This window comes from Idiotropiscis lumnitzeri, chromosome 2 (genome assembly GCF_059441095.1).
Source record: "Idiotropiscis lumnitzeri isolate Australia: NSW breed Sydney's pygmy pipehorse chromosome 2, RoL_Ilum_1.0, whole genome shotgun sequence".
Taxonomy (NCBI): Eukaryota; Metazoa; Chordata; class Actinopteri; order Syngnathiformes; family Syngnathidae; genus Idiotropiscis; species Idiotropiscis lumnitzeri.
In genome coordinates this window covers 19,500,627-19,517,405 of record NC_142392.1, presented here as the reverse complement: position 1 = coordinate 19,517,405, position 16,779 = coordinate 19,500,627, and the positions used below count along the sequence as shown (strand labels likewise).

Below are 16,779 nucleotides of genomic sequence, written 5' to 3'. Positions count from 1 at the left end.
ATTCATATTCTTAAAGAACCTTAATTATTTTTTTCTTTTACTTTTTTAGTTACTTAAGAGCTCAATCCACGTGAACTATCCCCTTGGGAGATAAAAAAAAATGTCTCATGCAAAAAATAAAGAGCGACTAATTGTTTTTGAGGACAATCAAGGCACCATAGCACTGGCGAAAAAGCCTGTAAAAAGGCAAAGGTGCAAATATGTTGACATTAAGAAACACTTTATCACGTCAGCTCCAGCACTCTCCCGCGACCCAGTACAGGATAAGCGGTGTGGATAATGACATGGCATGACATTTGTAATACTGTCCAACCGACAACATGGTGGCAGATTTTTCAACAAAACCAGCAACAAAAGTTAAGTTTAATTCATCTGTCAAGTTCATGTTTGGGAACTAAAATATTTGTTCATTTGCATACGGTTTAAATCTTAAGTTTTTCCGATGTTTAGAAGAAAATGACAATGATTTGCATCGCAAGTGGCGACATCTGTTGGTGAGTTGATGACAGTGCTCCACATAGCCAGCAGCCAATCATATCACAGCGGGGTGTGTCCTGTTCTTCCGCGTTCGTGACGAACAGACTGCCGTTTTCAAGCAGCGGATCCATTCAGCGCTACTTTAAAAAACGACGCAATCTTTCATTCGTCTCGTCTAACAAATAGAAGCACAGAGATCAAGTGCGGATTTGTTGAGATTGTCAGGGGAGGGATTTCACTGGTCACCGAACCATAGAGTCATGGTTTCAAATCAAAACCAAAAATATCTCTGAACAGCTTACAAGCAAACAATGAAACAAAGAAATAAAATTATCACAAAACATGTATCTCTCATGCCATTCATATCCCCATAAGAAATAAAAACAACACAAAAACAGTCCTGATGCATTCTGGGAGCCTCAGCCAATCAGATGGCTGGTTAGATAAATGTGAGTGGTGTGCTTTGGGCAGTGTGTTTTTATTTATTTTTTGCAGTCTGTTGTCTAAACCTGTGATGTATCTTGCTTGCAATAACATGAATGATAAGACAGACTACAACATCGTGTACAGCTGCCCTTTTGTCCCGCTTTCTCCTGCACCATCAGCCAAAGAACGTATTCACATAATGTTTATGTCACAGTCAATTTGATGTATAGATGTCTCAGACTTTGGCCAGCAGTGTGTGCTAAAATGCCCTCTGAAACACCTCAAGGGGAACGAGCCCATGGTCGAGAGAGTTTCTCAGTCCATATAATTGGCGAGTCGCATTACAAGGCGCGTCATTTGTTTTGGGGAAGATTTAGGACTTTAAAGTGCGCCTGATGGTCGCGAAAATATGATACCCACGATGAAACTATCTCTAAATGCAAAAAGAAATACTTGTAAACATATTTCACTTGAACGATTCCTATTCTATCAATCACATTATGTTGCGATGACCCCCATCAATATGTTGGGGTCCCATAACAGGTGTTCCATCAGACGCACACAATAGCCTGTGTGTGCTAACTTCAGCTTGCTTCCAGAAACATCTGTGACTATGTCAGGAGTGAAATCGGCATCAGCCGCAACGTGCTTCCTTTTTAAATGCTTCTTTTATCACTGTTGTGCTGCTAGGAAAGGGAGGTTTACATCGTAGGACGTAATTTTGTGAAATACCCCCATGGTCCGGTCCAAATCGGGGTCGCACGCATTGCTCCATATGCGGTAGGCACAAGTCAAGGTAGCACGGTTGAAACAATATAAGACAAAGTCGCCGCATGAGCTTTGACTTGACCAAACAAAATGTGTGTTTTTTTTGTGTCCTTCAGACGTCAGTGAAAACGATCTCCGTTCTGTGAAAGAAGAGCCAGACTTGACTCATATCAAAAAGGAGGAGGAGGAGGAGGAGGAGATCAACAAGTCACCAGTGAACGTTGTCCCTATAAAGACTGAAGATGAAAACAAGGATGAGAGTGAGGACAAGAGAGGGGCGGAGCCTCCAAGCAGCAGCTCAAGTCATCACGTGACAACAGAAGGTGATGAAGACCACTGGGGGCCATCACAAGCACATAATGAGGACACATTATCGGACGCTCATGACGATGATGATGATGATGATGATGATGGGCAAGCCGAGGGTGAAAGGGCATGTCACACTGACTCATTAACTTCAAAGTTGTCTTTAAAACCGCACACAAGAACACACAGTGGAGAAAAACCTTTTTTCTGCTCAGTTTGTGGCAAAAGCTTCTCTGGAAAGTTTAATTTAATAAAACACACAACAACACATAGTGGAGAAAAACCCTTTTCCTGCTCAGTTTGTGGCAAAGAATTCTCTCAAAAGGTACATTTAACAAGTCACACAAGAACACACAGTGGAGAAAAACCTTTTTTCTGCTCAGTTTGTGGAAAGAGTTTCTCTCGTAAGTCGCATTTGACAAGCCACACAAGAACACACAGTGGTGAAAAACCCTTTTCCTGCTCAGTTTGCGGCAAAAGCTTCTCTCAAAATGCAACGTTAACAAAACACACAAGAACGCACACTGGAGAAAAACCCTTTTCGTGCTCAGTTTGTGGTAAAAGCTTCTCCCAAAATTCTCATTTAACAAGGCACGCAAGAACACACAGCGGAGAAAACTCTTTCTGCTCAGTTTGGAGGAAAAGTTTCTCTCAAAAGTCACGATTAACAGAACACACAAGAATACACGCTGCAAAAAACCCTTTTCCTGCTCAGTTTGTGGAAAGAGTTTCGCATTTAACGAGCCACACAACAACACACACTGGAGACAAGCCATTCAGTTGCAGCGTTTGTGATAAAAAATTCTTTTCTAAAAAGGGTGCTGAGAGACACAATTGTGCTGGTGAGAATTGCAGCGATCCTTGAAGCTTAAAAAAAGACAACAAAAAACTGAAGGAACTGACTCTTTGTGGTAAGATGTAAATGTGATTTTGAATAAAATATTATAAATTTAATTTTGCAAAGCTCTTTTATTGATACTAAGCCAATGTGATCAGCGCCAGAAGAACCAACGTGTCTGAGTGATAATTAGTTTTTTTTGTTTTCATATCAAACATTATCAATGAAATTAATTACCTTTGCCTAGAACAGGGGTCTCAATCTCGCGGCATGATAGTTTGCGGCCCCCGCCTTATTATGAAAGTTTCATGTTCGTGCGGCCCGCGAATTTGATATGACTGGCACGTTACAGTGTTTTGTGCGGAGCTGAACGAACCTACCAATCACGGTGGAGTATATGGCTCTCGAGGGTGGGCTTGACTTAAGCAGAGAGTTACAGCAGCGAGTTCATTCGTGTGCTGGGATGAGACTGTGACTGGTGATGTTGAAGATGTGCGGACGGATTATAGCAGGTTATGGATGTAGAAATGGACTATAAAGTGAAACTGTATCACTCAAACAGATAGTTGTCAGGATATGATTAGACGTCTATGCGGGGTCGAATGATCCGCTCGCGACGTAGTTAATTCTCTGTGGGTTAATGCTGCACTTTCATCAATGGGATCCTCATCAAAAGGATATGCCATGTTCGTAATAGTAGTGAAAAGTGATGAACAATATTTTTTTTTCATTAAAGACGACGGAACTACAGCAAAATTGGCCGGCTGTTTGATTGAATAAGGAAATGATTTCTCGTCTGTGCCTGTGAAAGCTGGCGGAGACGGACTCGGTTTCATTCATGAAACTTGGTCCCGACCAGTTTAGTGTCAGAGAGTCCCAGGGGCAGTTATCTGTTATTATGAAATAGGTTGTAGTTATAATAATAATAATAATTTGCCCTTTATTAGTCCCACAATGGGGAAATTCGAGATTCGAACCCAGGCCTCCTGGGGAGACTGGGTCCTGAACGCGGCGCCTTAGACCACTCGGCCATCCTGGCAGCCCAATCTTCTTCTGAACATGAATTTTTGATTAGACCAGTTTAGTGAGTCCCAGGGGCAGTTATCTGTTATTAAGATAGTTATCGTTATCTCTCTCTGTAAAAGTAGTCAAAATAAATGACAACAACGGTCCGTAAGCAGTCGCCTTTTTGCGCTCGCCATCCCGGTCCTTACCATAGAAACACCATGGCCTTCATGGGGAGCGTATCTATGTTCCCCGCTTTGTATGGGACCGGGGAATATAGGACCCTTTTTCTAAATATAAGTCCGATGTTCCCCGCTTTTCCCCAAAAGGGTCCTTTGTTCCCCGCTTTCCGCCAAAAGCCTTGAAATTGTGTTGTATTTCATAATTAATCCTTACCTCCCAGCTAATCCTCATCTCCTCCTCCCACCCTCCCCCTCTGTCTCGCCACGAAATAATCAAAAAGCCAGTGCGCGCAGTTATGCACGGATACATGACATGACATGACAATCCTGCAGCCGTGATCCCGTTCCATGCGCACTTTGCAGGTCTGTTTTAGTGGGCAGTCTTTTATTATTCTATTAGTGTTAGAATAATATTTAGATGTTATTCTACATTTGCCATGACGCAACTTTATTTCAATACATAGTGCACAGATCATGTTGCAGTGGAGTGAACTGTGCTGAGTGTTTGCAGTGTGGGGGGTGATACAGGAGGGCCCCTCTACTGCAGAGAGGGGCTTCTAGGAATTGGCAGGGCGGTGGCACTTCTTCAGAAGTGAGGATGAAGTAACCAACGTCGTGATGAGCCCTGATAAGAAGAAGTTGGCCCCAAAGTCTGACGCAAACAACAACATGCGGGGTCCTGATAGAAGATGTTGACGTCAAAGTCAGCTGCAGTCAGCTGCGACCCACGGCGACACGCCAATGATGAACCGGACGAAACCAGCTTTTGAGAAGAGGAACTGTACCACCCTTTAGTGTAATCTGATTTCTTGAAGTGTAATCTGATTCCCCGATGTTATAAAAGGGAATGTGTAAAAAGCATTGACGAACAGGGGGGAGATAAAGTTGTCAAATAAACGTTGTTAACCTCTCAGTATCCACTTGGGCTGTGCGTCTTTCTCCTTCCAGCTATGAACCCGATATGTCAAATTGGCGAACCTGACATATAATTGGTCCTTCGAGAGCCGTGAACCCAACATACTGGAAGCGTCCGGGGGCGAAGCCGACGACCGGGGACAATCGTGGCCACGACGAGGATTTCTTTTTTTTTTTTCCAGGATTTATTTTTCTTTTCCCCTTTTTCTTTTTGTTTTTTTGTGTTTCTTTTTTTGGACCTGGTCCTCGACTTTGCTGCTGGAAGGCTGAAAGTTGAAGGGAGGCTGCGGAGAGAGACGTTCAGCTCATCTTGGGTGAGTGTGTCATTTCCGAATAGGATAAATGTGGGCATTTGAAGGGGTACGTAGTTAAATTCCGTGGGGATATTGGAGGGCGGACTCCACTACGAATAGACAGAGTAAGTCTTTAAAACTGTGTAAAACCGTAAGAATACTAGTCAATGTTACGTGAAGAGACAGAGATAGTCTATAAAACTGATAGAGGATAACAGGGGTGTATCCTCCACGCGCGTTTGAAGGGGGAAAAATAAGGGGAAGAGAAATAAGGGAAAAGAGAGAGATAAGGGGAAAAAGAAAAAAGGGGAAAAATAAAAGTCAAGAGGGAAAATAAAGGAAAAATAGGGGGAAAAATAGTGTGAATGAATAAGTGTGTGTGGCGCTATGCGATAAATGGATACATAGAAATGGTTGCCCCCCCGAAATTTTATTGTCGTTGGGCTGAATGTCATTTTCCAATGAGAACATGAGGGTTTAGTGTCTGTATGTTTATCAGGGTGCAATATTAGCTTCGCCAGCAGAGGGTGCCTAGGACCTTGCTCATCAGAGCCGACGCTGACTACCGTAGCAGAAGAACAGTCAATTTGTGATGACGCAAGAGAAGCTGCGCTTCAAGAACATTTCTGAATGTTACTATTGTGCCCTGACAGGTAAAATCTATTGTAAATAAGCTAAAAAGGATAAGCAGGAGTAGATAATGGTCACAAACGTTGCAGGTGTTGTAGATGTCTAGTTAGATAGAAGATGTGTGTATATAAATTAGTTTTTGAATATGATTCGTGACGACGTACGTTTGCAATGGCGGATACGTTGTGCGACGCGATCGCGGGAGACGAAACAATACAGCATGATATGTGTAATTTGGTAACTGACGTTGCGAGGTGTTTAGAAGTTGAAGTTGTGCCAAAGTTAATGTGAAACAGGATAGGTTGTGTCATGAGGTGCCAGTATTAATCTTAGTGTTTTGCCAAGCTAAGCTCCAAAGTGCATGTTGTGGGCTTCTATTAGCACTAACCCATTAGCCAGTGCTGGAAACCATTGCCCACATTTAATGTTTTAGAAATCTATTAATTCTTAGGTTTCATCACAAAGATATACAATGTTCATCCTGAAGTTCTCAATGTTTAAGACAACTGTAGTAAAGTAGATTAAACCAGTTCAGTATGTGAAAAAGTATTGTAAGAGCAACAGCTAAAACCCTTTAATTTAATTATATTTCATTGAGTTATAGTCTTTGTTATTAAACGTGCATATTGTGTTTTCCTCGCTAACATAATACAGCAAGTTATGTGGTCTAAGATATAAAACCATTGTCATAGAATTGTCAGAAATTGTAATAGAAATGGTTTTGGTGTGACGGTAGCAGAAGAACAGTCAATTTGTGAGGACGCAAGAGAAGCTGCGCTTCAAGAACATTTCTGAATGTTACTATTGTGCCCTGACAGGGAGAAGTGCTGCTGATTGGAGAAAAATAAATACGTTGCACGGCAGATGAGTTGGCCCATCATTTCAAGCTGTGTAACATGTGCATGGAGGCTTGCAACCTCATTTTGGAACGGGAAATTTAACTAACAACTGTCTGGGAAGCAGAAGCTTGGGAATTACCTAAGACAGAGTAATTGTCAACCTGTTCAGGGATTGGAGAACAGTTAAGGGAAACATGGGGAAATCAAACAGTAAAAAGCTAGAAAAAAAGGATCCGAAACAACAATTGACGTGTAAGGACTAGAAATTTATAGAAAGCCAATGTCCGGAAAAAGTAAAACATTTAAACTTATGCTTGCGTAATGAAAGCCAGTTGAGCAAGTGGAACAAGTGATTTTATTGATGACTGTGGAAGGCACCGATTTCATAAGCACAGTTTCTTCTCACACCTTTTCCATTAAATACGATTAAAAAGACAACTGAAAAGCATAATGTTAAAAAATATGTATTAAGCTGACCAGCGAATTCATGTTATAACAAAAAAACAAATATTAAAACTTATTATTTTTTTATTCCCCAGCCATTATTTTTGTATTTATTCAATTACTTCGACTTTTACCTGCTGGTACGCCGTCCGGTGTGCCCTGTGAATGTTATGATCCTCCAGCAGAACTGGAGGATTGAAGAGGACTCTCCAAACGCAGACACGGAAAAAAGGTGGTGATACAAAGATAGTGTAGCGACTTTGTAAATAGTTCAAGGGTTCTGTGTTTTCCTCTTTTCTGTGGAGGCTGTGAAGGCAGCAGGGGAGTGAACGTTATGTTGTTGTTGTGTTGCTCTCTCTCTGATCGGCGTGGTTGCGGCCAACAGCAGCCGTTTTTGGCTTAATAATAAAAGCGTTCGCTGATGGACAAATTGGCCTGATATTATACAACGTTACAATATTTATTATAATCACAATATAGTCAGTGTAATCAGCGCGTCTCGCAGCAGCTGATGGCATGGCGCGAGACTATCGCTGGAGGAACGCCCACACAGCTGAAAAAACAAAAACACACGCGGCATGACAGGCACGGATCATGACAGTGAAATGAAAGGTGGCATTCTTCATTTATTTATTTATTCATTTATTCATTCATAACTGACAGCCTCGCTCTCCGCCGTTGCCCGGGCGGAAGGTGCTCCTATTCGGCTTAACTACCACGCACGCCGGCCGGTCTCCTTCGGAGCTCACGCACGGTCCCGAACGAAGCCAAATGTCGCCGCGCGAGTGCCCGGGCGGAAGTTGTTTATCTTCGGCTTGACAGCCACACACGCCGGCCGGTCTCCTTCGGCGCTCACGCACGGTGTCCGATCGTGTCCATCGCCACCAATCGTCCGGGGGAACCTGCTCTTCTTCGTCCACTCTCCTCTTCGGCGCACGCCGGCCGTCTAACCGCTTCAGCGCCCCCTTGTGCCGCTCGGCGAAACTACAATGTTCCCGAATATTTTTTAGACCCGCGAAGCACTGAACCCGCAAAAGGTGAACCGCGAAGTAGCGGGGGTTCACTGTATTAAATGTATGTGAGGGAATATTTGAAGAGTTTGAGTTTTGTTCAATGGACCATACATATACGAGCCAGCCAAACACAGCGAGAAAACCAGCGCAGACTCCAGTCGCCATCAAGTTGCCAACTCCTGACATACCAAAACCTTGAAGAGAAACTGAGACGATTTGCGTTTCTCTTTCTTGTTCTTTTTATAGTTCAACTTCTAGATCTGTTTTTCACCTTTTCACAACGTAATGAAGGCCAGTTGAGCAAGTGGAACAAGTGATTTTATTGATGATTGTGGAAGGCACCGATTTCATAAGCACAGTTTCTTCTCACACCTTTTCCATTAGGTACGATTAAAAAGACAGCTGAAAAGTATAATATTAACAAATGTTGTTACAGGCAAAGTTTCCTTTACATGTTTGATGTAAACACACAAAACAAATCATGATCACTCAGACACATTGCTTCTTCTGGCACAGATCACATTGGCTTAATGTCAATAAAAAAGCTTTGCAAAATTCAATATATCATATTTTATTCAAAATCAAAATTTACATCTTACCACAAAGAGTCAGTTCCTTCAGTTATTTGTTTTCTTTTTTTTAAGCTTCAAGGATTGCTGCTTTTCTCACCAGCACAATTGTGACTCTCCGCATATTGTTTAGTGGAGAATTTTTTAGCACAAACGCTGCAACTGAATGGCTTGTCTCCAGTGTGTGTTCTTGTGTGGTTTCGTAAATACGACTTTTGAGAGAACCTCTTGGCACAAACTGAGCAGGAAAAATGTTTTTCTCCACTATGTGTTCTTGTGTGTTTTGTGAAATTTGACTTATCAGAGAAGCTTTTGCCACAAACTAAGCAGGAAAAAGGTTTTTCTCCACTGTGTGTTCTTGTGTGGATTGTTAAATCAAACTTTTGAGAGAAGCTTTTACCACAAACCAAGCAGGAAAATGTTTTTTCTCCAGTGTGTGTTCTTGTGTGGATTGTTAAATTTGCCTTATGAGAGAAGCATTTTCCACAAACTGAGCAGGAAAGAGGTTTTTCTCCAGTGTGCGTTCTTGTGTGGATTGTTAAACTTGAATTTTGAGAGAAGCTTTTACCACAAACTGAGCAGGAAAAAGGTTTTTTTCCAGTGTGCGTTCTTGTGTGGATTGTTAAACTTGAATTTTGAGAGAAGCTTTTACCACAAACCAAGCAGGAAAATGTTTTTTCTCCAGTGTGTGTTCTTGTGTGAATTATTAAATATGACTTTCGAGAGTAACTTTTGCCACAAACTGAGCAGGAAAAAGGTTTTTCTCCAGTGTGCGTTCTTGTGTGGATTGTTAAACTTGAATTTTGAGAGAAGCATTTTCCACAAACTGAGCAGGAAAAAGGTTTTTCTCCAGTGTGCGTTCTTGTGTGGATTGTTAAACTTGAATTTCGAGAGAAGCTTTTGCGACAAAACGAGCATGAAAATGTTTTTTCTCCACTGTGTGTTCTTGTGTGCGGTTTTAAAGACAGCTTTGAAGTTAATGAGTCAGTGTGACATGCCTTTTCACATTTGCCTTGCCCATCATCATCATCATCATCATCATCAGGAGAGTGTGATAATGTGTCCTCATTATGTGCTTGTGATGGCCCCCAGTGGTCTTCATCACCTTCTGTTGTCACATGATGACTTGAGCTGCTGCTTGGAGGCTCCGCCCCTCTGTTGTCCTCACTCTCATCCTTGTTTTCATCGTCAGTCTTTATAGGGACAACGTTCACTGGTGACTTACTTGTTGATCTCCTCCTCCTCCTCCTCCTTTTTGATATGAGTCAAGTCTGGCTCCTCTTTCACAGAACGGAGATCGTTTTCACAGACGTCTGCAGGACACAAAAAGACAAACACATTTGGTTTGGTCAAGTCAAACCTCATGCGACGACTTTGTCTTATATTGTTTCTACCGTGCTACCTTGACTTGTGCCTGCCGCATACGGAGCAATGTGTGCAACCCCGATTTGGACCAGACCATGGGGGCATTTCACAAAATTACGTCCTACGATGTAAACCTCCCTTTAGCAGCACAACAGTGATAAACGAGCATTTAAAAAGGAAGCACGTTGCGGCTGATGCCCGATTTCATTCTGGACAAAGTCACAGACGTTTCTGGAAGCGAGCTGAAGTTAGCACACACAGGCTTTTGTGTGCGTCTGATGGAACACCTGTTGTGGGACCCTAACTTATTGATGGGGACCACTGGGGGCCATCGCAACATAATGTCATCGATAGAATAGAAATCCTTCAAGCGAAATATGTTTACAAGTATTTCTTTTTGCATTAAGAGATAGAACTAAAAATTCCTGGGCTTGTTGGTAGAAAAGGAGGTTGTGACGTTCTCCCTTTTTAAGCCCATCGTAAGCCAAAGAGATATTTATTCAGTGGAACCTCGGTTCTCGACCATAATCCGTTCCAGAACCCTGTTCGAGAACCGATTTGTTCGAACACCGAATCAAATGCAATAGTTGTACGCACTACTTTTCTTTTTTCGCTAGTAGCAGCTTTGTTGCTTGCACTGACCTTCTTAGGAGGCATGATTAGGGGCTAAAACACTTCCCAGCACGGAGCACGTCCGCACGCGACAACAATTGGTCAATTGGCTGCTCAGCATCCCACCCTCGCGTACGCACTCACGCGTTATACCGGCGTTCGAACTCCGATGTTTGTTCGAACTGCGAAGCAACAATTTCTCTATTTTTTTTGTTCGAACTCCGATTAGTTCGACCTCAGAGTCGTTCGAGAACCGAGGTTCCATACATACACAGTGGAACCTCGGTTCTCGACCATAATCCGTTCCTGAACCCTGTTCGAAAAGCAAATTGTTCAAACACTGAAACATTCCTTTGCTGCTTGCACTGACTTTCTTTGGAGGCATGATTAGGGGCTAAAACACTTCGTACACCTCTATAAAACGCGAGAGCAAAACGCAGCACGTCCGCACGCGACAACAGTTGGTCATAAAGAGAGCAAGAGAGTGATCTACACCCGTACGCCGCTCAGTCCCACCCTCGCGTACGCACTCACGCGTCATACGGGCGTTCGAACTCCGATGTTTGTTCGAACTCCGATTAGTTCGACCTCAGAGTCGTTCGAGAACCGAGGTTCCACTGTATATATATATTTTTTTTAAGCATTTTTGAAGGTGTGCCGCTACTTCGCGGATTTTCAGTTTTCGCGGGTGGTCTCTGTCCCCATTCACCGCGATAACCGGGTTTTTACTGTCCTTCCAACTGACTCCTTCCGCGACTCGCACACTCCCCTTCTTCAAGTGCACACTCTCTCACGTCATCAATCGGGATTGCGCATCGACATCCCGCAACCGACAAAATAAGCACATTGTCCATTACATGCGCCACACCAATCAAAGGGAAACAGTATTAACAATACAGCAGAATGTCAAACGATGCACAATTATTAACCATATAACTGTGTATATCATAAAGCCATCACAATTAACATTCATTCAGAAAATATCCCCTTCTTAATCACAACTCAAAGGGATGATTCTATAAACATGCGAACCTTCAGAACAACCATGAACACGTCAACTATAATTTAGCTCTTCTTTTTTAACTAACTAATACAGTGATTCTCAAATAGTGGGGCGCGGTGCGATGCTAAGGGGGGCGCATGAATTGATGACAGTGCTCCACACAGCCAGCAGCTAATCATATCACAGCGGGGCGTGTCCTATTTTTCCACTTTTGTGTTGAACAGACTGCAGTTTTCACCCAGGAAATCCATTCAGCACGACATTAAAAAACGACAACGCCGTTCATTCTTCTCGTCTAACAAAAAGAAGCACACGAGTTATCGCTAAGCAGAGATCAAGTGCGGATTTGTTGAGATTGCCGTTTGAAAATGTGTGAAAGAACGACACCCAAGTACAAAGATAAGATAAGATAAGATAAGTTGTCCTTTATTAGTCCCACAATGGGGAAATTTGAGGTGTTACAGGAGAAAAGATATAGATCACACAGACGTAATGTAGCCGTTAATGTATAACATTAGCAGCAGACATTCATAATAAGCATGCAAATATACACAGTATAAACGTATCTAGTGTAAGGAAACACTCCTAATGTCTGTCCATTATACCGAGGGGGAAAACACTGCAATGATAAAAACTACTGAATGATTGGAAATACTGCAATGATAAAAATATTGCAATGATAAAAGTAGTGTAATGGTAAAAGTACTGCAATGATAAAGTATACTGCAATGGTAAAAGTACTGTAATAGTAAAAGTACTGCAATGATAGGAATAATGCAATTATAAAAGTACTGCAATGATAAAAGTACTGTAATAGTGAACGTCCTGCAATGGTAGAAATACTGCAGAGATAGAAGTACAGTAATAAGAATACTGTAATATAAACAAAATACATCATTGGTCAATATTAAAGTACCCTTTGGGTGAAAGTGCAGTAGCGGTTTATATTGCATCCTAGGACTGCACAATTGCACTAATGCCCTCCCGTTTGTAGGCCTGACCCAATGTTCTTGTTAAAAAGTCTGACAGCAGACGGCAGGAAGGAGCGGCGAAATCTCTCTTTGGTACAGCGAGGGTGGAAAAGTCTGTCACTGAAGGAGCTGTGGAGTGTTCTCAGAGTGTCATTGAATGGGTGGGCTGGTTTGTCCAGCATTGATGACAGTTTTGCCGTCATCCTCCTGCCCCCCACTGAGTCCACAGAGTCCAGGGAGCAGCCCAGGACAGAGCTGGCCCTCCTCACCAGTTTGTCCAGTCTCTTTTTGTCCCGGCCCGAGATGCCTCCTGCCCAGGAGACCACTCCATAGAAGATGACTGATGAAACCACCGAGTCATAGAAGTTCCTGAGGAGTGTTCCCCGAACGCCAAAGGACCTCAGCCGCCTGAGTAGGAAGAGTCTGCTCTGACCCTTCCTATAGAGAGCGTCTGTGTTGTCGCTCCAGTCCAGTTTATTGTTCAGATGAACACCCAGGTACTTGTAAGTTGAGACCCTCTCAACGTCTGTTCCCTGGATATTCACTGGTGCAGGTGGAGAGTGCCGACGCTTGCGGAAATCCACCACCAGCTCTTTGGATTTCCCAGCGTTGATTTGGAGGCGGTTCTGCTGACACCAGTCCACGAACCCCTGCGTAACCCCTCTGTACTCCCGATCGTCATCGTCAGTGATGAGGCCGACAATCGCAGAGTCATCAGAGAACTTCTGCAGGTGACAGGTTGTGGAATTGTATTTGTAGTCCGAGGTGTAGAGGGTGAACAGGAAGGGAGCCAGCACAGTTCCCTGCGGCGCTTCCGTGCTGCAGAGGAGCACGTCAGACACACAGTCCTGTGTTCTCACGTACTGTGGCCGGTTTGTGAGGTAGTCGTGAATCCATGTGATGAGGTGGTGGGCCACTCCCGCCTGCTCCAGCTTGTCTCCCAATAAGGCGGGCTGGATGGTGTTGAAAGCACTTGAGAAATCAAAGAACATGATCCTCACCGTGCCCCCCGCCTTCTCCAGCTGGGAGAGTGAAGTGTGGAGCAGGTAGATGATGGCATCATCCACACTGATGCCAGGCTGGTATGCAAACTGGAGTGGGTCCATTGAGGAGCTGACCAGGGGGCGCAGATGGACAAAGGGGAACTTTGTGGAATAAAAGAAGAGAACGAGCAACATTTTCAACTGCTGGGCGAAATTTGCAAGCAGCCTCGTGTTGTGCTGCACCAGTGATTCTCAAATAGTAGCGCGCGGTGCGATGCTGAGGGGGGCGTGTGGGACCCTGGCGAACATGCTTTTTTGCATGGTTTTGGGACCGAAAAAGGCGATCTCAGGCAATGCGAGTTTGAGCTCGTCAAAGCTGTTTGTGCCCCGAGTTCACGCAGTACTGGTTTTAAAAAAACATGTCGCCCTGTCACGCAGTACTGATTAACAAAAACAAAAAGCGTCGCCCCGTCGCTCGTTGACCCGGAAGTGATTTCTTTCGCCGCTCCTTAAATGCCCCGCGCCAAGCTATCTTGCGCCGCAGCAGAGCGAGCAAGGAGGCGCTAATCGCTAAAATGAATTGCTTCGATGGACGCTCGACTTTTAAAAGAAGTCTGACTCAAACCGCGTTTGGGCGGAGAGCCAGCAGCTATGAACAGAAATGTTGTATTGCAACCATTACGTATCCAAACAAAATAAGACGATGGCTACGTGAGCAATTTAGCAGACGCTCTCAGGCTGGAACACGGAAATGGCTGACGTCATCAAAACGAAGCGGTTTGACGTCAAACAGATTGTAAACATGAAAAAAAATGTATAGTCAACAAATTAAAACTGTTGCTTTATGTTATTTATAAAGAATTTTTGTTTGAAATCCCCCTGGCTCTTTTTGTCTTTTCTATATTATGTACGCATTAATAACTGTTTGGTTTGTTCATGTTAATAAAGTTAAAAAAAAACTAAACAAAAACGTATAGTAAATATTTATCATCCCATCAATATTCGCACCACAGAGTGCTGAGTTTCGAGAGCCTCACAATAGTCGTTCTCAAAATTATATATATTTTTTTTAATCAATTTAGCTTTGTTAAGGGATATTTTATTGACAATCCAACATTAATATACAAAGAACTTGTACATTAGTACGAAATGTAAAAACAATTGTGGTGGGGGGCGCAAATTTATTTTCTTCTAGGTAGGGGGGGTGTGGCAGGAAATAATTGAGAACCACTGAACTAATATAACCCCGTTTTCCTCAACCAATGAGTCAGTATTCTTTGAAGTGGATTATGCGCAGACTAAAAAATTCTAATTTAATTTAAATCAATTTACTGTATCTCAAAAGTCCCCTCATAACATGATAATTCATATTCTTGTCATTTCCATCTCAAAATGTCGTTCCATTAATTGAATTACCCTTGTACATCCGTCGCCAAACTGAAGTATGGAACATTAGATCTTTTTTTTTTTCCGTTTTGCATGACCTTTAACCTTGCAGTCCTGTTTCAACAAAATTGTATCTCTTATCAGTGTTAACGATTTCATCACTCAGGGCTTTTCCGTGTTGACAAATCACATTCCACGGAACATGCATTCATTCCTTTATGATCTTATATTTCTGTATTTAATTCACCGCTTCTTGCAATGAAGATTAATTTCACCCCCATTATTATGTAGCCAATTATCTTTCTCGTTTTAATTTTGCTTTAGTTATTATCCAAATTTTTAAACATATTTTATGCTGCATCTTTCAATGCACACTAGGACGCACACGCGTTAGTTGAACTGATAAAACGGAATATTAATGCAATAACATTTGGGTTTTAGAAGGGGCAATTCGGCACTGGTTTATAACTATCACCCCTTATCTCCTGCGTGGGGGCTGCCTGACTTACTGGTCCCACAGTAGATGGAGGTGAGACCACAGCGCACTGCTTGCATTCTTCCTGCTGGGCCCAATCTTCAACTCTTTCACCTCTGCATGATCATTGTTGACATGTCCTATTAAAAATCCTTACATACACACTCTCATTCAGAACAAACAAATTCAGTCTGCTCAGGTCAAACTGATGACAAACCAGATAGCACTTCATGGACAAATACGACAAAACACATTCTCCACATAGGCCATAGAAGATACAAACAACAAGTTGGGCAGGGGAGGACGTCACAGGGACGCGATCAGGAACACCAAAAACACATAATTTGATCTGTGAAAACATACAGCACACAATCTGCACACTGACGAGATTACAGGGGAAGGAGAGACGGAGAGACTGCCGCCTGCCTGAGAAGGTCAGCTTTGGACGTTTAACGTGGACCGGGGGAGGGAGCAAGGACGACCGATTCAACCTACATGACCCTTGACATAGAAAACCTAGAAAATGTGAGGCTGGGCTGAGATCAGCGCGCCATTTTTCGATTGTACTCGTCCGAGTATAGTTTCTCGTCAGATTAAGAAAAAGCCGCCCAGATATCTGTATTTGTACTATTTCCTGAACTCCAGAAATCGAAGAAACTAAAATATCGGAACTCTAATCAGTTGTTGTTGAGCCTTTATTTGACCCCTTTCTTCTTGAGTACAAAAAACGAACACGCTATGGAGTAAGTTTGGCTTTGAATATTCATTTACTAAATGTTTCTCATTTTCTCGGTGGCTCAACTCCAACAGTGGAAATAAAAATACACTACATCTGTCAGATTAGTTTTCAAACATGATGACATGACAAACTTAATTTCTTTAGCAACATATAAATACCGAAATATGTACAATGTTAAATAATCAGTTCGAATTTTAAACTGGGGAAAAAAACACGGAGTTTACCCCCCACTAATGGTTATTCTTTGGCATATATTTTCTGCACAGATTTCATTTGTCATAAACAAATGTTCAGCAGACCTGCAAGTAAACGGCAATATTTAAAAATAAAACGGCAATAACCTTGAACGATTTCCCCAAACAACTTAATGTTGTGATGCATATTTTTAACGATAAAAAGTCGTTGTTTACAAAGCAAATGAGAGTAAGACGTGTACAAACCTGCTTTGTGTAGCACAACACGAGGCTGGTTGCAAACTTCGTCCAGCAGTTGAAGATGTTGCTCGTTCTCTTCTTTTATTCCACAAAGTTCCTCTTTGTA

At 42.6% G+C, this 16,779-nt stretch overlaps 1 protein-coding gene across 1 annotated transcript in view; it reads left to right on the top strand.

Moving 5' to 3' along the window:
• The window catches only part of LOC148341900 (uncharacterized), a gene marked incomplete at its 5' end in the record, with an annotated part of 49,703 nt that extends 44,747 nt beyond the window's left edge, over positions 1–4,956 (top strand). The window contains one exon of the mRNA XM_088287983.1: positions 4,951–4,956. Within this exon, the coding sequence (XP_088144109.1) occupies positions 4,951–4,956 (6 nt within the window). The remainder of the gene's footprint in view (positions 1–4,950) is intronic.
• Positions 4,957–16,779: the final 11,823 nt, after the last annotated feature.